The sequence below is a fragment of the Meleagris gallopavo genome, chromosome 4 (assembly GCF_905368555.1).
Source record: "Meleagris gallopavo chromosome 4, MGAL_WU_HG_1.1, whole genome shotgun sequence".
In the NCBI taxonomy this organism is placed as follows: Eukaryota; Metazoa; Chordata; class Aves; order Galliformes; family Phasianidae; genus Meleagris; species Meleagris gallopavo.
In genome coordinates, this window is record NC_139407.1 from 19352876 (window position 1) to 19375352 (window position 22477).

The 22477-nt window shown below is 41.7% G+C and overlaps 1 protein-coding gene and 1 long non-coding RNA gene across 8 annotated transcripts in view; one reads left to right on the plus strand and one right to left on the minus strand.

Moving 5' to 3' along the window:
• SNX25 (sorting nexin 25) overlaps positions 1 to 19796 on the minus strand; it is a 61175-nt gene extending 41379 nt beyond the window's left edge. For all 7 annotated transcript variants that reach the window (XR_014882890.1, XR_014882889.1, XM_010709783.3 and 4 more), the window contains exons 1-3: positions 19088 to 19796; positions 10381 to 10465; positions 4439 to 4655 (exon numbers count right to left, since the gene is read on the minus strand). Coding sequence is in view for 5 of the 7 variants with exons in the window: in XM_010709783.3 (XP_010708085.2) it covers positions 4439 to 4655; positions 10381 to 10465; positions 19088 to 19513 (728 nt within the window). In the remaining 2 variants the exon portion in view is untranslated. The remainder of the gene's footprint in view (positions 1 to 4438; positions 4656 to 10380; positions 10466 to 19087) is intronic.
• Positions 18536 to 21744, plus strand: LOC146544433 (uncharacterized). Its single transcript, XR_014882894.1, has 2 exons — positions 18536 to 18932; positions 20000 to 21744. It is a non-coding gene; the product is annotated as an uncharacterized LOC146544433 (long non-coding RNA).
• Positions 21745 to 22477: the final 733 nt, after the last annotated feature.

Sequence of the window (22477 nt, forward strand, 5' to 3'; positions counted from 1 at the left end):
AACCATTACTTCTCCCCCTTTCCAGTTTTAAACATGTGCTATTAGAACTGTTTGGAGTTTTCAAACAAACAGATATTTAATAATCACAGAAAATCCTTATTTTAAAATGTGTGTAGATATTTACAGATAAAGATCTGAAAGTCTGGTCAACTATCCACAAGTTCCTAGCATAGCTGTATGCAGTCAACTGATACAAATGCAGCACTGTAGTTAAAAGTTCCAGAAGCCCATAGGCCAGGCTCGTTTCATCTGCTTTAGGCAACGAATGGCCAGTAGCAGCTTTATTCGTTTGTATCCTCCCAAACAATAAAGAATAGGGACATACACAGGAGAACAGAGATCCAAGTGATTTCAGTGATTCTACAGCAGCAGACAGAACTCAAGCTTTGCAAAGCATACTCAGAGATTGTTGTGGTTTTGCAATTTTTTTGTCAGTATTCCATATCAGAACATCATGTGGACCAGTGGGAGTAAAAGAGTTAATGTCCTGGTTCCATTTACTGCCCTTTATAGGCATTTTGAGTATCCTGTGGCAACATGGCAACCCCAGAAAGAATTGAGTCGGATAATGGGACTCATTTCAAAAATTCACTTGTGGAAATTTGGGCCAGAGAACATGGCATCAAGTGGATTTATCATATCCCCTACCATGCACCTAGTATGCATCTAGTAAGATCGAACGTCGTAACGGGTTGTTAAAAACCATGTTAAAAGCAAAGGGTGGGGAACATTTAAGCTCTGGGAAAAGCATTTGGCAGAAGCCACCTGGCTGGTCAACACCAGAGGATCGGTCAATTGAGATGGTCCTACACAATCCAGCTCTCTACATACCATAGAGGGAGATAAGGTCCCCATAGTACATGTAAAAAACATGTTGGGAAAAGCGGTTTGGGTCCTTCCATCTTCTGGAAAGGGCAAAACTCTTCCTGGAACTGTTTTTGCACAGGGACCTGTGTGCACTTGGTAGGAGATGGAGAAAGATGGAGATGTCCAGTGCTTACCCCAAGGGAATTTGATGCTAGGGAAGTGCAGTCAGTCATTCAACATGTATATATATATATGTATATAGATATGTGTATATGTAACACATGTTAATTACTGCTTATTCAAATATGTGCATATGTAATGCATGTTAATCACTGTTTATTCGTGTATAGATATACATTAAGAATGATGTGATGATGTGGAATAAAGGGTGGAATGTTTTGGTTTTGTAATTTTTTCGTTGTCAGAATTCCACATCAGAACATCATATGGACCAGTGGGAGTTAAAAGTTAATGTTCTGGTTCCGTTTCCTGCCTTGGCAGTTCCCAAATGTGCACCCCACTGAATGTCATCAACACTGAGACCCAGTCTTAGTATTGCATGCATAGTATGAGTTTATCCAGCGCTTCACAAAGGAAAGTAGAAAAGCAGTCTTATATTTCTAAAGGCAAACAACTTTAATATAACCAACACTACAGAAATCCATTATATTTTCCTTCTCGTGCTGTTGCTATTCACTTAAAAATATTTAACAACAATTCTTCATTTCTCAGGAACACAGGACCCACCACAACCCTGTTGTACCATACTGCCACATATTACAGAGCTTTCAGGTTCATTACCACAGAGGTCTCACAAAAATATCTTATTTTATTCTAGTGTCTATGCTATAGTTTTAACTAAGACCATCTGGTAACTCTGTGTTGTGAAGACTCACGACAGTGAGAAGACCTCTGGTATTTGTGGTTGGGTTACAAGCTCATGATGTGAAGCATTGTTTTTATTTTTACATAGTCTCAGTGCTCCACACTGCATGGAAGAACTTAAAAATGATTCCTGCAGGAGATTTATGAAATCAAAAACCCATCCCAAAGTTATCACCTGCAATGCCCACGAAACTCAGGGTCTCAGTAGATTTGGAGTTGGCAGTACTAAAGGTCCATAGGCAACACATCTCACAAAAATTACACTGGATTCAGATGTGTTTGACCAGAAATTTAATGACAAATAAGATAAGACTTGTCTGTTTTGGAAATAGGAAGCAAGTAAATGAATAAATAGTATCCAGGACATTAACAACTCCACAGGATATTATGTAAAGATCCTTTCTCATAAAAGAAAAAACCTTTTAAGATGTTCCATCTGGTCTTGCTGTTGCTTTCCTTCATCTTTAAAGAGAGTATCTTGCAGAGTTGCATTTAAGTCTCAATCAGTGCAGCTGTGAGCTGAAGTGTACACAGTTACCTTCCTAAAAAAAAAAGCAGCTGGACATCAGGGTAATCCCCAATGATTAATGCAAGATGTTGTCTTGTCTACCAGTCTAACGGTTCTGTGCCATGCCAGACAGTCTTACCTACAGCTAGAGGAGCATCACCACCTTCTTTTACTTTGTTTCTAGCAGGAAAGACATTCTCCTTTAAAGTAACCAAAGATAGGAAAGAAAAAGGAAACAAACCTCCCTCCCCATTTCCTGTCTCCCACCAGCCAGTGTGGAAGCAGCCTCTTCTTCTCATACTCTCCCTCATTCAAGCGCACATTTTTTCTTATCTGTTTGCCACTGGTGGTCATTTAGCTTGAGCTTTTTGTTATCAAGTGGAGCATTGCAATGATTAAAGTAAGCCAGAGGGAAAGCAAGAGCATGGTGAGGAATGTAGCCTCTTTCCACCTGTCTTAGTCTGAAGGGCTGCAGCTTATTTCATCCTGATTTGTCAGGCATCATAGGCTTCACTCAGTCAATGGAAGTAGAAAAGCAAAGGGATTTCTATGGCTGAAGTGAACCAAATGACAAAATATGAATTTTGCACTGAAGAAATTGATGCCTCTGTCTTCCTAGGGACAGATGGTTTCTTTCTCATACTTTAGTGGAGTTATCTGATCTCTTACGGGAAGAAAACTGAGAAAGCAGTTGTCTAGGCAGCACCCACTCTAGTACTCAAGTACTGAAAACTTTGCAAGCCACCTGAGAACAGGCAAAATGCCCTTTGCAGCCACACTGCTTTATCAAGTCAGCGCTGGAAACAGGACATAATATTCCAGCTGGCATCACAGAAGGAAAGATACCTGGTTCTAATTACAGTCATCATCCAGAGCTAACCAGATTCATTATTATAGACACTGAGAAGGAAATGTGAATTTCCATTTAAACCTACTACTATTTTTAAAACACTGAAAGAAAGGCTAATGACATTTCTTATGCTCCCTAACCTAGAAAGAATTTTGTGTTTGAGTTATAACAACATATAAGCAAAGGTTTTTCCAAGAAACTAGCTGCCAAGCCAAGTGAAACATGCTGTCATTCTCAAACCAAGATCAAACATGTCAACAAGTTCTAGCAAAGCAAGCACTATAGTAGAATGCAAATAATTTAGTATAAAATTCAAATTATTCACATAAACACTTTATATTAAAAAAAAAAAACAAGAAGTCTTTAGCATGCTTCCAGGTTTATTATATACATACTGAGATTTGAGATTTACTGTAATACATCTTGATTTATTTTTTATTTTTTATTTCTTGGCGGGGGGGGAAATGTAATCACTCTTTAGTTTCCTTTCACTTTACATCCTACATATTAGATCACATGGTATGGCACATACCATAAATACATTAACCTCATCATCTGCTGCAGAACAGAAAGTAATGCAAATGGCAACACAGAGACTGGTCACTGACCAAAAACAGTGCAGTGTTTTTCTTCTGAAAGGGTGCTAAGAAGTACGTGAATAGGCAAAACAATTTCATAGTATAAAATGTATGGCACAAATCTGAATGACCAAAGCATACTGCAGTTAGGGTAACTGCAGGTAAATGCATACATAAGCCCCAATTCCATTCTCAATTACACAAATCATTCACTCAGATTAGCATACTGCACAGGTGTGTGAGTTCACACATGCAATTACCATTTGGGTGCACCTACAGTATTTAGGAGACAGTGCCCTTTTAAGTGGACAAAGAGAACACTGCCAAAAAGAAATCCACAAGATAACCTAAAAAGAGAAAGAAAATCCAGCCAATAAACTTTCAGCAGAAAAACCTAGTTACTGCAGAACAGACCGCTTACAGAAACTACAAGGCCTTCCCCTCCTGGGGATGGCACAAATGAAAAACTGAATGGAATTACCCCTTGTGCTATTGCAGAAAAAGTGCAACTAACTATGTTTCTTCTTCACTGGCTGCTCTGACAGTCTCTCTCCTTTTCCTTGCAGGTTTGCACTACTTGTGCAGCAGATCTCCTACTCTGAGCAAAGGATTCAAAGATCAAATGAAAATCGCAGTGAATCTGAATTCTGAGAAAAGGATAAATGTTGTCTCCCCTGGGTCTTAAAGATGCTACGATGCCTGTTAGGTCCCTCAAGAAAATATTACATTATTCATTACTCTGATATAGCAAATCTAAAAGTAGAGAGACGAGCAAGAAAACTCCAATGAAATACACAGTTTGAGTTTTACCTGGCACTGGCTCCTTTAAGGTCACAGAAGTGCGTGAGTAAAGCTTTCACTACATCATTGCAGACGACTTTAACTACATCAATGTGACTCAGCCTCAGTCGCAGCTGCTTGGCAATCTCCCAGAAGTCTTCTGACAGCAGCTGGTACAGCTGCCCTTCATCTCTGCTGAGCTGCCCATACCAGGACAGGATGTAATCTCTATAGATGTAGTCAAACACTGAAAGGAAAAGTACAACAATAAATAGCAAAATCTGCAAAGTGAAGGCACACTAGGATAGCAGATACTTAGTCCTCCACACCAGCGAAGGGGTAACAGGTTTCACAACTTCTCCACTGGGTTTTTATTTCTCACCAGAGCATGATGTTGGCAAAGTTACATAAATTTGCACCTAGCAGGTTACTGGAGGTCACTTTGCAGAGCAAAGTCCATAAGTGGATTTGCTCAGACAGTCAGGCTACTAGCTAAACACTAACCTCAAGCTAATATCTGTGCCGGATCAGTAGATTTGATTATATGAACTACCTTATAAGCTGGCTGTGTATAGGCTGTTGCAGACCGAAACCAACCTTCTTCAGATACAAACTCAACTGTTGTGTCCACTCCAAAGTTACAGTTAAAAGAGGAGGCGCTAAGATTTTTGTATTTGAAAAGGCATCTACAACGTTACAGAAGGTACTAAAGGATCAGAAGATATAGAGATAAAAGTGAACAAGCAGATTAGCAAGACAGCATGAACTTGAAAGATAAGGTAACAGTCCCAACTGTACCTAAAAGCAAAAGGATTACTGCAACTGCAAAATCCATTTACTTTTTTGACTTTTTGAGCTCTGTGTGTCTCCAGCTTCACTGATGCATAACTATCAGGTGCCTCAGGAGTTGTAGGAGGTGTTCAAGCTACATGCAGCACTGCCAACAAGGTGGGAGAAAAGTTGGCAGCGGAGGGGTTGTGAATGGGATGAAAACAGTTTAGAACCACCAAGGGAATAACTGGAAAAGAACGGGGAGAAAAATGTCACACATCTGTGAGTCTGAGCAGGCTCTTTATCAGACATCCTGATTTCAGAGTTGTGCTGTTGTTTGGGGATTTTTTGTCGTTGTTGTTTTAAACATAAAAAATATACCCCACTTGTCATTGTAAGCCCATGGTTTAATGCAATCACGCTACTCCACTATTTCTTAGTTTCCACTATGATAGAAATTGCTGGGTTTTTTTGCCAGCTTAATAAACTATAAAAAGCTCCCTGGCACCATGACAGTGAAATTAATAACATACTAATAGTATAACAACTTACACTGAGTAATTCTGCCTCCATGAAACACTAGCAGGCTTCATCCTACCTCACTGTACCAAAATCATTTCAAAAGAAAATACTAAAAATTGATAGAAGTTTGAAGTCAAATGCTTTAGAAATCTAACTCCTAGGGTTTATAAAGAAACCAAGTCACTTTACTGAGTTGGAGTAAGTTAGATGGCATTTACTAAGACATTTCAAGGCTTCCAAATGACTTATTCAGGAAAAACAAAGAAAAACATAAAGTAAGTCAATAGAAGTTCCAAAGATTCTAAAGTAGTGGAATTCCTAAGTGCTCCTTGCCTAAGAAGCAAAGTTATGGCGCGGAGGAGCAGTGGCTCCTTATCTGCACTGGCAGATCTCTACAAAATAGGAATACAACTTGCATCTCAATCTCTTAGGCTATCTTCTCTTTTAGAATACCTCTATTCCAGCCAAGCCTTAGTCTTCTCACAACACAGATCTGAAATACTGTCTTTACACAAATGCATGCATTCACTTCAAGTACCAAAGAAAAAGTGAATATCCTTTTCTGAAAGGAGAGACCGGAACAGTTTCATTACAAGCAATTCCAAAACTCCTCTGTGACTCTATTAGCAACAGAAAAGGACATAGAGCTGTAACACTTGCTTGAGCTACTCCAGAACAGGAAGAATCACAAACAGTGAAATCTAAGTGCAATATGAAGATAATTCTGTTAGGCTCTTGCATCAGGCGACCACCAAACAGCTGTTCAGAATACCATGTTACTACAAAGCTAGATTTAACATACATGACACAGTTATCATAAGCTGCTTCTGTAGAAAAAAAGGCATTAAATAAAAAATTTAGCAAAAAGATGACAGACTATACTATATAAGTACCTGGCAAAGAACTATCCCACAGAAATAAAAGTTGAATGCTTTGCTACTTGTTAGTTGCTAGCTAACACTGAGTGAACTGGCTTTGCCCAGTGCCCAAAGCCAGTTCAGTTAAACAAAATACTCTTATCTTCATCTTCAAAGAACAAGCTAAAATATTAAAGCTCCTCTCTTAGAAGTTCCTAAAAACTGATAACTAATGATCTGCAATGCTATCATTTCCAAAATATCTATTTTTAAAGCTAAAGAGATTAAAGGGTTGAAGAGTTAAAGGGCCATTATTTACCTAATGTCTTTCAGACTTTATTAGGTTTTAGCTACACAATACAGATCAAGATGATGAAGCCTTATACTTAACACTACCTTAATTTCCTTAAGTTCCTCATGCTCACTAAACCTGTATTTAGGCCATGATGCTACGGGCTGGTAAAAAGCTGCGTGAACAACCAGACTTCAGGATTGGGAACCAGCCCCAGACATCAGCAACAGTGATGTTAAGATCTAAGTTCTGTTCTTCAAGTTTGTGCTGGGAAAAGTATTAGCATTTCATGGTTCAGCTGCATTTTACACCATACAGCCTTAATGAAACTGACACGTTCCTTTTATAGGTTAGATATTAACACTGCTCCTTTTATAGGTTAGATGTTATCACTGCTCCTATGCAAAAAAAGATCATGCCCATACAATTTCCCATTTCATACTGTTTGTGTTATTAACTTTAATTTTTTTTTTAACATTTGCTGGATAATTACTACAGATACATAGAAAAAAAACCACATGAAATACCAAATATATAAACAATAGAAGAAAAAATACATTACAAATGCCCAGGAGACACATTAAAAAAGTATCAGACAAGTTTCTGTACAAATGACTTCATCCATGTACTCTCTGCCAAGAGAGTTTTTTAGATCCAAGTGTTTGAATCCGAATGACAGAGAGCACATGAATTCAGATCAGGCCTTGCTCAAATTCTGGACCCAAACACCTGATTTTTGAGAGCTGTGGAAAAAAAAAAGATACAGCTGTTCAAACAGAGTGGCAGAAGGCATTGCATTTTTTTCTCTAAAAGTCAACATGTGGATCCTAAATTGGGAAATTAGACGGATTGTGAAAATATTTCATTTTTAAAGGGAAGTCCTGATGCACAAACCTAGCAGAGTTCTTCTAAAGGGTCAAAAGAGTGCATATAGGCAAGATCTGATCTACAAGTATAATCTTATCAAATTCCCAAAAATCTTTTCATCAAATCAGACTCAGCACAGGACCCGAAGAAACTAAGCAGTTATGGAGGAAGAGGTGGCATTCCCTAGCAAGAAACATTTTCAGGGCCAAGAAACAAAGGGCATCACTAAATAGCCAATTTCCACAGCAGAATAATTTCAGAAGCGGAGGTCGGATTTGTACTATGATCCATGCTGTTCCACTTACTCATAAATGATCCAGAAAAGTGGGTAAGTAATATGGAGATGAAGACTGGCCATGAAAAATGATAAAAGATCACAGGATATCAGGCATTTAGAAGATGAAATTTAGTTCCCAGGAGACCAGCTACCCTGGTAGCAGAGAAGTCTAGTGACAGCAGCAGCCTTTAGCCGCGACAGCACACTGTGCAACAGCAGCTGGGTCTATCTGAGCACGGCCTTTCCTAAGAGGCATTCGTGAGCTGCCCAATGATACGGGATGAAAGCACGAGGCTCCCAAGCAAGAAATAGCATAGAAAGCATCAGAAGGAAAGGCCAAAAGTGTTTGTAAAACTGGGTCATCTTTTCTGTGCGTAAGAAATGAAGGGCCAACAAGAATCATATCAATCTAGCAAAACAAAGCATGAAATTTTCTGGAAAAACATTTCAGTGTTAGTCACCTAGCTGGCTGAAAAAAGGACTCATTTAAAATGAAAAGGTTTTCTTTCTGCTGTATTCAGCAAGTTAAAAATTTTCACATGTTATTACATTTGTTCTGATTTTGCACGCTTTAATTGCAACACATCACAGGGTAGCAGGGCTAATTCAAAGCTTTCTCTCACCTTGCACCAGCAGCTTATGCAAAGATGCTACAATTAAGGGGAAAGAAACATTCTGAAGCTTTGTCCTTTTGTACTACTTGCTTGTCAGTGGGAAATAGAAGTTGCTAACCGAGCTGTAAACAGACGTAAACCTTTTTGGTGCAGAAAGTGACTGACATTGTTGAACGGCAATTCTATATACTTCTGTAGTTCTAACTTCAGAAAGAGGAGCCATTCCACAGGAGGGCACCTGTTGTCAGCTGGTCAACAGGAAAACCACAGTATTCATTAGTTTAATAAAAATAACACTGATAGCTGAAACGGAAACATCAGTAACCCCTTCAGTTAAAAGTAAGGATGATCGATGATGCCTATTCTCCCCACTACCTTAACAGGTCATGAGAACAAAAAAAAAAAAAATGCAATAAAGCATGTGACAGCTTATCAAGAGAGAGAGACATCACAAAACCTCAGCAAACCGTGCAGTAATGGGGAGCTGCTCTAAATAAAGAGAAAAGTTCACACAGACTGGCAGTAACACCAGGAAAAATGCAGAGTAAAAGCAGAAGTTGACAGGTAATTCTGGATGGATGCAAGATAGTTAGCAGCATACTGTAAAACTTGGGCAAATTTAATTACATGGATGATGAAGAATAGCTGAAGTAACCAGAATATGAACTTGTAAAAGAGTATCTACAGGGGCAAGGAGTATACCATGTCCATTTTCAGAGACTGATCATTTTACTCTAATAAAAAAGTAAGACATCTCATTTTGCAATTCATTCAGCATCTCAAATTCAAACTGTCTCCAACAGCTTTGGGAGATAAAAAGACTTGCTTTAATTTACATGTGGTAGAGTGAAAAGTCTCATCCTTGTTAACTGCATAACAGAGGACAAGCTGGCTTTGTTAGTCACTTAGCTAGGCCTGGAAGAAGTACAACCCATCTGACAAGTTTGCTCTCCAAAATTCAGGAGTGTGAATGGAAAGTAAAAATTGTTCTGAAAAGAAATGGCAATAAAGAAAGTTGTCATAGCAGTAAGTCTTCAACTCTGAGAAATGAATCACTTAAGAATATTTTTAACTAACTTTCAGCCTGACTGGGTAAGGATGAACTTATGAATCCAACAATCCGCAGAAAAATCTTCAAACAAAGATAATGTCATGTTTTCAAAGACACAAGCTTCTCCCATATGCATGCAGCAGGACAGAAGAGCAAAAAAGCATTTTCCACCCAGTAATCCACAACAGCTCTTCTCTCTCTTCAAATAGCCCCTCTACCTTCGATTCCATGCTGATACTGGGAAACAGTTCACAATCTTAAGCCACAGACTGCACTGGTGACCCACAGACTTCATATATTGCAGCAGTCAAAATTACAAATCACCGCTTCAGATTCAGTCTTCATTGCAAAATGTGACCAAACAGAAAGACCTACTGCAAGAGCCTAGATTTTATCAGAGCAAAGAAGTCCAATTGAGTCTTTGAAATGTTAGGCTTTTTTTTCTTCCTTCAGTTACAAAGGACTCCATTTTCACATATTTTCCAGATACTTACGTAAAAAACAGCAGTTAAAATAACAAGATGACAGTTCAACTGCAAACACAACTTCACATTACTCACTGCAGCTGACCTCTTGGGAAGACCAAGACTTTACTTTCTCTATCAAGGAGGAAGAAACCAGGGCCATTTCAAAATCTAGACATATTGTATAGTTATAGTTTGGTAAGAGGACAAAAGATACATAAAGGATCTGATGCTCCTCTATCCAAATTAGGACTCACCTTCTTTCAGTGCCTTATCCATGTTGTGAGAAATGACCACCCTCCTTGATTGAACTGCATCATGGGAGCTCCCAATCCAATTACCCTGAAATTCAAAGAGACATTCATAAGAAGAAATAGTTTTTTCTTTCTAAATGACAATTAGAACTGGAGTTCAAGGTGATCATACTCTCATCTGTATCTGTGCACATGTGTAACCTTTGCAGTGTACCAGCCTTCATTCAGCCTCATAAAATACGGCTAAAATAAAACCGAAGCAATTAGCTCTCTTACAGTAATTTCAGTTCACATTCTTTCAGGTTTCTTCCTTCAAAAAGATTTCTGGCCACTGCATTTTAAGCTGCTGGACAATACCAACTTTGGTCTACTTTGAAGCACTACTGTGCAAACAGGTGGGTGGACGAAGAAACATATTTTCAGTTGGCAGGAATCATTCTGTGATTCACACCGTCCCCATATAGTCAGGAGTATAATTAAAATCAGAAATAGAAATTGTTCCCACTGCCACTTTGCTTACTTCAGTTCACTTCTTGGGAATTCAGACTCATATAGACGCAAGTAACTAAAATGAGTGATGGCAGATGACTTACAAGGAGAGAAGAAGCAGCACCTATCCACTAAAAAAAGAGCACAGCTGTACTGTGAGAAGACAGCACTTCCCACCCATGCCCTCAGTGACTGAACCATACACCAACAAAGAACACGAAAGCAGTATAAACTTCAAGGAGAATTTAAGCAGAAACACCCTTCAGGGTTTTAAAAGGTATATTATACCATCATTTCGGCCGATCTGCAGGCTAATGCCTGGTGTATTTTGGTGTAATGTTATCCACCTACTACAGATACATGCACACAGACTCATACTGGCACTAACCAAATTGCTCACTTCAAAATTAGCTTAACTCCAGCTGACATTAGAAAATTATAAATACTGAGCTCTTCTTGTGTCTTCTTGCCTGCCTCTTAATTCGGGACCTTTCTACAGTAGAGGAAAGAACACAAAACAAATGCTGTAAGGGAGAACTCACAATCCCAACATGGTTCCGCTCTGTAACTGCACGATGCAGTGCACATATTTTCAGGATGTAAGCTGGCTCCTTACACCATTGGATCCTTCCACATTTCAACCTTGAACACTGTAACACGACGAAAAATGCAGTAATGACAGCAGAGCAGCAAGATCCCAAGCTGCAGCAAATAAGGATCTGCTCAAATGCAACAGCCATGGCACAGAAGTAATGGAAAGAAGCTGCTTACCTTCAGAAGGCCTCAGTTATACAAGAACTTCAGACCCTTGCTTCTAATGCCAACCTCTAAATGAGGTCTGGGAAGGGGTAGATCCTGCCCCCCCTACCCCATCTGGTCACTCAGGTACGTTGCATGCACTTGAGCTCCCCTGGGTTGGCCCTGCCTTCCACCACGTGCTCAGTCACCAGTTCAAGCCATGACTTAGTATTTCCACTACAAACACTCAAGGAACAGCACTTCACTGAGACATAACCTCACATTTTAGTTTGCAAGAACATAATTCACTGACAGGGTTTTCTAAGGCTGATAACATCTGACTTCTAAAATGCACCGATCTACTTATTTTTGTAATGAGAAGCTGGTAACAGCAATGTTTACAATTAGAAAGTTCAAGACAAGTGATCAAAGAACTTTAAGCAGGGAGAAGTGATAATTAACATTAGCAATGGTGATTTTGTACCTGCACAACTATAATTATTGAAGGAAAAAGGGAGATGCGTGGCATGTTGGATTTTCTGAGAAATCCTCCATATCAAAACAGGCATTGCATGCAATGACAAACAGCCTGAGAGAAAGGCACAGACCAAGCAAGAAACCTATCTTCCACTTTGTTTAAAAACTGATTTTCAAGGAGAGATGAGAATCTAATATATGAATAAACACAAACATTTGATGCATTGGAGGGTTAGAACACAGTTAGAGGAGAGATAACTGTTGTCTTCAGCTACCTAATGAGAGAGTAAAGAGAAGGAGCCATTACTTCTTGCGGCTGTATAGCATGAGGGGCACAGGACACAGACTGAAACACAAGGAATTCTGATCAGATATAAAGCAAAATTACTTTAATAACGAGGCTGGTCAAATAGCAGAACAGCAGGTCTAAGAGACAGCCAAACCTCCATCCTTGGAGACACTCAAAACTGAAAGGGAGAAGGTACTGAGTGATCTGACCAAGCTGTGCCCACTCTGAGCAAGTGGCTGGAGTAGACAACTTCCTGAGATGCATTCCAACCTGAACTGTTCTATCATTCTTGATGATCCTTCAGAGATCTGGGTACTTTATTTAGTGGCTGAAAATGGATCAGATCTTAAATTGAGCAATGAAACAGCTGATCAAACTCCTTTTTCCTTTCAGTCTTACGAACTTGCATTTAGCAAAATCTATTCCCTTGCTTTTCATTTAAAAAAATAATAATAAATCTGTTTCTGTGACAATAATGATGAATCAACTGAATAAACAGGCACCCCCAAGCTGGACGACATATGGCAACAGTCACCTTCAAAACAACAGTGACAACTTGCTAACACAGGCTCACAGCACCTGCGATAACAGAAGGTCTTCCAAAAATTCACACTCAAATTCAGGGTTATCAACTGAGAGAATGCAAAATCCAGCAGATCTGGCAGATCATCTTCCCACCGACCTCAAATCAGATGGATGTATGCAGATGTCTTACCTCACAGAGAACAGGTTCAGCTAGAAAACCATCACTTGAGCGTTTCCACATTTTTCTTCATGTCGCTCATCTATAAAAACCATGCTATCTTTCACAAAACTGTTGGCATCGCCCAAAACAAAGATGTCTGTAAACAGCTTAGCTTAGCTCAAAACTCTCACTTAGATGCTCTCATACCCAGAATGTTCCAGTCAGTCCCGACTTGCAGCGGTGCAGCCCCACGGTGGGCTCCACTCCAACAGAATTTACTGCCAAAGAGGAATGAGAGAAACCAGACTGAAACTTAAGTAAGATTTGACAAAATGACTTACAAGCTGCGGGAAGCACATTCGGAAGGAACGTGCAAAGAATGAGGTTGCTAATAAATGGAGATGGCTGCTTCCTGGAACTGCTTACGTTTTCCTTGAACTTGCTTTTGTTTACAGCCTAGATGGGGGAAAAAAAAAAAACAAAAAAAAAACACGCAAATATTTTCCAGAGACTTCAGAACAACATTCATTGTTCAACACTTTTGAGAATGATTTCAGATGCAGTCAACAACAGTGTGAAAAGCCCAGGGAAAAAAAAAACAAAAAACAAAAAAAACAGCAAAAACCAACCCAAGGCTGGCAATGAGCCAGACATCCAGGCTAGCTTGATCTAATATCATAGAATGCTTCCGTGAATTCTTGGGAAATGTATATAGTCCCAGTCTACGGAGCAACATCACAGTCTGTCCTTGATTAAGATGGTGAGAACCCACAGCCTTGGCAGTGAGGCCAGAAGAGCCATGTGCTATGGAAACCACTCCAGGGAGCCAGAAAAACCTCTATGGCAGCCCCTGCCTGACAGCCCACATGCCCATTCCTACCCCTCCCTCCTACGGTTTTTCATCCCACGAAAGAGATGTGTTCTGCCTCTTTTTAACACGGGATCAGAACACATACAGAAGGAACCGACCCATTCATTTTATTAACGTTGTTCTCTTCCGTGGTGCAAGCTCAACTGGGGAGAAAAGTAATTGTGGGACAGAATGACTACACAAACCCTCCACGGACACAACATCAACTTGTTTCTCTTAGGGCTGTTCAACTAATCATTTTTCATCATGTAACAATGTGGTGGCTTGGGAAAGGACATCATATTCTACATAACTGCCTTTTCCTTATGGAAGTTGTGCTGCTCTCCTCTGCAGAACGCAAGAAATTAAGACTTGACAAAAGCAGGAGGTCAATTAGATTTCATTTTTGGAGCATTTGTTACAGGGTATGGCATTTTCAATCCTAAAGCATACGTTGCATGCAAGACACTTGCACTTCTACCCTTATGACAGTTTCTGGTTCTATCGTTGGGACTCCAGTGCCAGAGATTTGGGCACTGAGCCCACTGCTGCTCTTACTGACTCACTCAGCACAACCCAAGTAGCAGAAGAAACTACCCAGCTCTCTTCCAGTGTTGTTTTCCATTGCTAAAAGTACTTTTCAAGTAAGAAGCAGCCTCACAAAGGTACAACCTGCCAGATTTGCAGTAAAATATAAAATGCCAATCTAACACAATGTTGAGATAAGTAAACGTTAAGAATGACACAGTGCCATCTCGAAATATGCACAAATGAACAAAAATGAATAAAAATGCTAAAGGGTTATGGAACAAATAAATGAGAGTCTGAAAAGCATTTCATTTCCTGAGATTGGTCTTCTATAAGAATAAAATTTTTGCTTCATAGTTACATGTGCAGGTAATTGTCATCCTGGCAGGAATTCCGTTCTCAACCAGCTTACAAATTCCTATGGATAAGAGGCATTTCAGGAGCAAAAACATTCAAGCTGCAGGCCCCAAAGTACAACTCACAGAACCTCAGCCGACTACTTGAGGCTTATGCAACTTATACTCAAAATTTTTAAATATTCCTGAAATCGATAGGCAATGCTATGCTATCTTTTCATTATTTTAATTTCAGGACTTGCACAGTAGTAAATTTACCTGCGTCATCAAAAACAAACTGCTAACTTGCCTATGTAAGAGATATCACTAAGAACAAAAGTACCGTACCCTCTGTTTTGTTGAAAATAAATGGTAGTGAAACACATACTCTCCTTTCAGTGCAAAGAGAATTCATAAACCAGAAGCACAATCACTGACCAGCACATTTGGCTGTAAGCCCAAGAGGAACTAAAACCAGTGTAAGAGAACAGTGATGAGCAGAAGCTGCAAGAAGCTAACAGAAACACCAGCAAAACCCCGCAGCAGCAAAGCTTTCATGGTATTCCCTTATGGGGCAGAAAATGAGGCAGACTGGAAGACACACTTGGTTTAAGGCAGGTGTTAAAATAAATAACTAAATAAATAAGCAACAACAAACCATAAATACATCTGAAGACTTATTAAGGTGTAAAGAAGAAGACAGGAAGGAAGAAGGCAGTTTTTTCTCTCCCTCACAGCTGCTCAAAACTTCTAATTACCTCAAGTGCTGCCCTGCAAAAAGCCTGAAAATCAAAGCCCACAGATGGCAAATCTTCTGCTTCCTGCAGCTTCTGGGGCTCCTGCTAGCTCACCTTCACAAGCCCTGTCTGACGGCAAGCATCCAGCAGAGAAGCAGGCTGAAACTGCACGTCCTTTGCCTCCCTTAACTGCCTTGAAAAGCACAGACTACATGCAAATAATTTCCAATAATCTCATTATTCATCCCTCTATGATATAAAAGAGTCTATCTTCCCAAATATAATTAAATATGAGTCTGTGAACTCATGGCAGATGTATATATATACATGAGTGCTATCTTCCAGAATGCAGAGGTTTCAGTCACTAACCGACCCAAGGAGAAAAGCTTTACTTTCACTTTAGTGACAAATTCCAGAAAAACCTCAAGTTCAAGACCAGCACTTTAGGAATGTATGACACCATCACAAAAGTTTCTCTAAATTAAGAGAGAAATATTTCTAGGAATGGAGAGTTGTTAAACAGAAGCAAACAAGAGCAATCAAACAGTCGGGAGCTAAGTTTTAAAGAAACACTGGGAGCCCTGGAAATCACAAGAAACTGAAAAGCAGGACAGCAAAATCAGTATGTCCTTCTGGCTGAAGAAAAACCAAGCTCACATTTATTGCTTTTGTTACTGCTCTGAGGCAGACCAGGTAGGTTGTTCTTAATACAGTGCATCATTCATTTTATCTGCATTTATAACAGCACTTGAATTTCATAAACAAATCCTTGGGTTTTGCATCACTTTAATGCAGGTAAACCAACCACCTTATTCAGAGTTGTTGCTTTGAATCAGAGTCAAAATACTACACTGCAAAGAAAACTCTGTCCTGCCAGTTTTGTTTTGTTTTGGCAAAAGTACAACTCGCACTAGAAACGTGGGAAAAAAAGGTGCTCTCCTTCCCACTTCCCTGGTTAACATGATCCTTCACATGAGTCAAAGCCATCTCTCTAACCACTATGCAAGTTAGTAGTGGCACAGGGAACAAGTCAGAATTTTAAAAGGTGACACATCTAACAAGTCCTTCCCGGGGTTATTGTTGGTGTTAGCAAGGCTGCTCACACCGAAGCGAGAAATCCTCTGGGACTTACACATTTTAACTGGAATTCAACTGGTGCCTCTTTCTGTCTTGCATGTTGCTGTCCTCCTCTGCCACAAACAATCTCGTCCTAAACCTGCTCCTGGAAAGAGCTGAAAAATATCTGATAATCATGTCACACGATTTCAGCCTCATTCAATTCCCACTATTTAAATATGAATGGAAACTATTTACTATTAATTCCTGCAAGATATTATCATTTGTCTATACATCTCTCTTTTTCTTTTTAAGAATTATAAAAGAACAGAGGGAAGAAACTGAAGCTTGCGGTCAGAGCTCTCCCATGCTGTATGGGAACTGCTGAATCACAGCCTGAACCTCTGATTGATCACCTGAGGCAAGCACTGAGTCAGCCACAGGAGCACAGGTGAAGGCAATTCACCTGTGCTGCCGGAAGGGGTGGAGCCTGGCTGCACCTCTCCTAGATCCATTTAAGAGCTGACTAGCAGTAGGGAAGGATCTCTTCTAGAGATTCACTCCACTGGAGTTTCCTAAGTGAGCCCAGGATATGGGTAAGCATCCTTATCTTTTTTGTTTTCTGCTTTAGTGTAATAACTATGTAGCTAAGCTCTCTGCTATACTATAACATCTATATATTCACTGATTGTACACATACAGAGAAAGGCGCTTCTTCATGGCAACACAGACTTTCTCAGTGAGCTTCAAATGCTCTTACTGAGATACCTCACAGAAGCCCAACTTCCAGAGGGTAAAAGTGGTATTTAGGACAAAGCAAAGCTTCACATTTGGGAGGACAGCTTCTCCAGAAGCCATCTTAGGCAAGAAGTATACGCTTTGCATTTCTGAAATATGAACATAGAGTACTGCACTTTCTCTACTGAGTTGTTCACTTGCACAAATGGATTCATGAAAATCAGCAGCACTAGACTCCTGCTGTAAGTGCTTGCAGAATTGGAGAACTCACAAAAAGTTCTGTTTTTCCAGCACAGCATGAAGAACTCGATCCAAGCCACTTTGAAGTTGACTGAGTACTCCCACTCACTTCCCAAGAGCAAGCCTGACTCCCACTAGAGTAAATATTTATTGCCGTATGCTTTCTGTTTCCTCATATACTAACTCCAGTGTAAAAAATCAAAGGATGAAAAATAAACATTATCCTGCATGTTCATAGACTTAAGAAATGGAAAAGAAAATTAGATCTGTAGGACCCATTTCCTCCACAAATATATATATACTTGGCCAAGAGAGGGATTCTTCCTGCTCTTGAATGACAAAAGACAGGAAAGCACTGAAAGCATTCTGGCTTTACTGTCTTCCTGCCACTGGTTCCCAAAAGAGGCAACACAGCACTATAAGGCTCTACGAACATAGGAAGGTAACAACCAAATGGTAACAAGGAGCACAGGCATGGTCGGAAAGTACAATAAGAAGAGTAACTTCACATTTTTACCCAAGCTAAATGTGCAGAAGACAATTCGAAATAAAAATCTCCACAAATGGCCAATGCATCTATATGCTGCTAAGACAGACCCTATTGCTTCCTCTGCCCACATTGGATGAACCAGCAGTCAGGAAAACTGCACAACATACACAAAATCATCTTCAGAAGGAGTACTTCCAGCAGCTCAGGGACCATGAGCCATTTTTGCATCAAATATACATGATGTGTACACATATCAGCAAAACGGTACACCGAAAACATGAGAAAACCAAGCAACGGACCTGGAATCAAAGCCAGGGCAACACACACATCTCCTTTAGGGAGCCCCTCCTTCCAACCAGGTTATGTTCTGAGAGCAGTGCAGGGAGGGGAGACAAACAAAATTTCAATTGAATCACAGAAAAGGTTAAAAAAAAAAAAAATTCCAGAAAGAGGGCTGCAGTAGGCAGGCACTGCTGCTTTGGCAGCGACTTTAAAATCCCAGCCTTCAGTCCGGTTCCGGAGTAACAGCATGTAGCATAGGGCTACAATAAATCCCAGCACCGTGTAACACTGAGCGCGTAAAGCACTATTGGGTGTGCGCTACCTACACTGACAACTGGATGGGCACAGATGCGGGACCATGCAGAGAAAAAGGCACAGAAAGCACATCGGGCACAGCGACCGAAACGAGGTCTCCTGACGTCGGCGCTTCCAACCCTATTCAAGGGGCTTACGCGTTACGGTTTTCACAAAGTGGGGAGGTAAGGGGAGAAAGAGCGATGCGTTGGGTTTTGTTTTCCTTCAATTCTGAGCTTCCCCTGAGCCGCTTAAAAGGAACTGGAAAACGCTCCTAAAGAGAGCTACAAGGAGCTCGTAAGAACGGATCGGTGCGCGTCAGAAGAGGTACAAAAACGCCCGCTACGGGTACTCCGCCCGCGCTGCGCCGGCTCTCACACGTCCCTCACGATCGCAGCCTCCCCGCGGAGCGAAGTCCCGCTCCTCCCTCCCACCAGCCCGAAGGCGCGGGGCAAAGCGCGGCCGGGCGCGGAGGCACTTACCGGCGGCAGCGGCACGCGCGCGGCGGCTGAGGCGGGGAAGCTCGGCGGCGGCAGGCGGCGGCCGCGCCACAGCAGGCCGAGCAGCGCGCCCAGCGAGGCGGCGGCGGCGGCGCAAACCGCGTACAGGGCGAGGCGGAGCGGCGGCAGCAGGGCCCAGCCGGGCCAACCGCCACCCCCTGACCCGGAGAGCTCCCGCCCCAGCAGGGCGACGGAGGCGGCCAGCAGCCCCAGCCCCGCCGCCAGCGCGAAGCGGGACGCGCGGGGGTCGTCGTCCTCCTCGTCTTCCGCCGCCCCCTCCTCGCCGGCGGCCGCCGGGGCGCCGCGACCGCCGGTTTCGCCACCGGGGCCGTGCGAGCCCGCGGCGCCGCCCCCCGCCGCTTCGGGCTGCCCGGCCTTGCCGCTAGCGCTGTCGGCCGCGGGGAGCATGCTGCTGGCGGTGCCGCGGGCAGCCAGTGCATCTCCCTCCGCGGCAGCCCCCCGCGAAGGTCGCCGTCGCCGGGGTCTCCCTCCGCCTCTCGCCGCCACCGGCACCGCTGCGGCCGCCGGGAGAGCCGGCTCTCATGCCCGGCGGTCCGGCCGCTTCCAGGCGGCGGCGCCGCCCGCAGGTGGGCGCCGGGAGCCCGGCGCCGCGGCGGCAGCAGGCGGGAAGCCCCGCCGCGCCTGGCGAGTTCGGCGGGGGAGGAGCGGAGGCAGCGCCGAGCAGGAGGCGGGGAAGAGCTGCTCGGCCGCGGCCGGTCCCGCTGCGGAGGCGGGGCCCGCGGAAAGCGGCCGGCAGCGCCGCTGCCGTGGAAGGGCTGCGCTGCCGCTGCTCCCCTCCCTGTGCCCTGGCGTTCCGTAACTCCTCGAGATGCAGCGGCCGGAACGGAAAACGCTTCGCAGCGCGGCACGAGCTTTCTGTATTTCCTCCCTCAGGAAGCCGGGCTCGGCCAGAGGGACTTCGCAAGCCTTCCTTTACTCTCGGGCTTCGTTTGCGGGGCGACATCCTATTGAGAAAATTGTATGCTGGAGCACTGAGGCTGCTGGAAAACACGTTCGGGTTCAGACTGGCACTCTGTGGACAGGCTCAATGCGTCAAAGAGCTCTACATCTACTTTTTAAACAGCCGCTATTGCTGCTGAGCTCGGGGACATCTCCATTTATTCAAATTCAGTAGTTACTGCTGTAAGATTAATGATACCGTTTGTGTGAAGAAAAAAAGGTGAACACCAAGGCCATGGTTTCACTGATTTCTGTAAAGTTTCAAGAGTGCATAAACACCAAACCCTGAACTTCCCGGAGCCTCTGAGATGTTAAGCAAGCCAAGGCCATAAGCACGGATAGAACGGGTGTCAAAACACTATAGCTCCAGTATTGCACCCTGGAGAGGCAAGTTCACAGCACAGAACTATTTCCTCTCAAAATACTAACGTAGCATTGAAGAGATTTCAGCTCCCCCTTTAGTCATCAGCCAAAAGAGCCTGTGCTCCTTAACCTGATCCAATGTCCTTTATAGTGGCTTAAATAGTTTTACTACACAGTTCATTCTATTTAGTGGATATTAAATTGCACAAAGACCTTTTAAGCACTGGCTCAGGCCATCCACAGCAGCCAGAACTGATTATTTAAGTAATGTGTCTAACATGATTAATGGTAAAAATCATCACACACAGAAAGCGAGAATGCGAATGTGTTGACAGTTCTTTCCTGTGCAAACCATGCCCAAACACCCTGATGCTACATCCAAGGGCTTGGGGTACACAGCTCTTGCAGTGCACCCAATCATTAAGACCAACAGAGAGATTCTTGCAGAATCCAAGAGCTTTTAAAGAAAGCCCAATGTGCCAGAAAATTTTCTGTAATATTATTTTATTCTCATCAGGCAGAGAACAGAAAGCAGAGATCCAACTCCCAGCACACACTTAATTCCTCAGAGTTCAGAAAATACAAGGCTCAGACAGAGCATGCAGAGGCCTTCTGCCACAAATGTGCTCGGGAAACAGTCCAGGCCTCTGTCAGAACTACTAAAGAGAATTGAATTTTTAAATTAACCTGAAGCAGAGCATGTAACATTGTTAGTTCTGTGTAAAGAGAGATTATTTTCTCATTAAAGTATTAACTCTCAGAATTGGAGAGGAAGATAAAAAATAAACCTACCTACAATGGAGGTTTAGTCCTGCAGTGCTTACGCACAAAAACCGTTCTTGTCTGAATGACTAATCCCAACAATTTTAGTTAGGCTTCACACATCATACCCTGAATCAGATATACCTAAATTAACTCAGGTGTATATTCATGCAGCTAGGGGAAGCTTTGATTGCTTTTCTTTTAGTTTTTAACAAGATTCTTTGCCTTTCCAACCCAGAATACAATTCATAGTATTTCAGATGACATCCTACCTTCACTGAAGTCAATACCAATTTTCAAGTTTATCTCACTATTATTTGAATTTCCCCTTTTGCACTTAAAAAAAAAAAAAAAAAAAAACACTTTCGTCCACAATACAAAACAACTTCAGAGGTGAAGTTTTTGGATCAGGACCATTATCTTTCTGTAACTATTTCCTCCATCGTGGAATTGTTTTGTGAGGTCAGCTATTCAAACTCTATCTTATTCAAGCATTACAGCAAATATCTTTCCTACAAATAAAAGGCTTTTCAGAGATCATTTTCAAATAGAAATGATGCCTGATTTTGGGGAAGAGTCAGCATCTTCACTTTAAACTTTGAGCAAGGAATGCAATAACTTTTTTCTGACATACCCTACACTGAGCCTCAGCATTACAAATGTAATCTTCTATCTGTCCTTAAGTGAAGATCTTGCATCTTTCACCTTCACAGTACTGCATACTTTTAACTTTATACATTTGCACCTTCAGTATGTTTATACCAGCTTTCATGAAGCCTTTTTTCACATTTACTTTTTGCTTTGTGAGTCTTTCTGGCTCAGATCATGTTGCTATAAAGGTACACAATTTATTATTATTGTGTACTATCTTTCCTTGAGACCCCATTCATCCTTTACTGAAAATGAATTGAACAGCTCTCCCACAAACTGTTATTTTTCTTGCTTGTATTTCTGCAGAATAAGTCAGTTAGGCTCAGTACTTTACAAAATGAATTTATTTGTTCTCTCTATACCTTTTTGAGGCAATGACATTATGCCAATTTTCAGATGGAAATCTGATGTATCTGAAAACGAAGAGCAAAAGTACCTATTTAATACAGTGTGAGGTACTTGAGATAAAGTCTTTTGAATGCTTAGTGTTTTGTAGCACTTGATGTTTTCCAAATACAGCTTCCACTGATTTTCATTGCAGTTGTGATTATTCAACATTTCAATAGTAAAATTCAAGAGAAATTAGAATGAAATTAATAATAGAATGATTTGGGTTGGAAGGGACCTCAAATACCA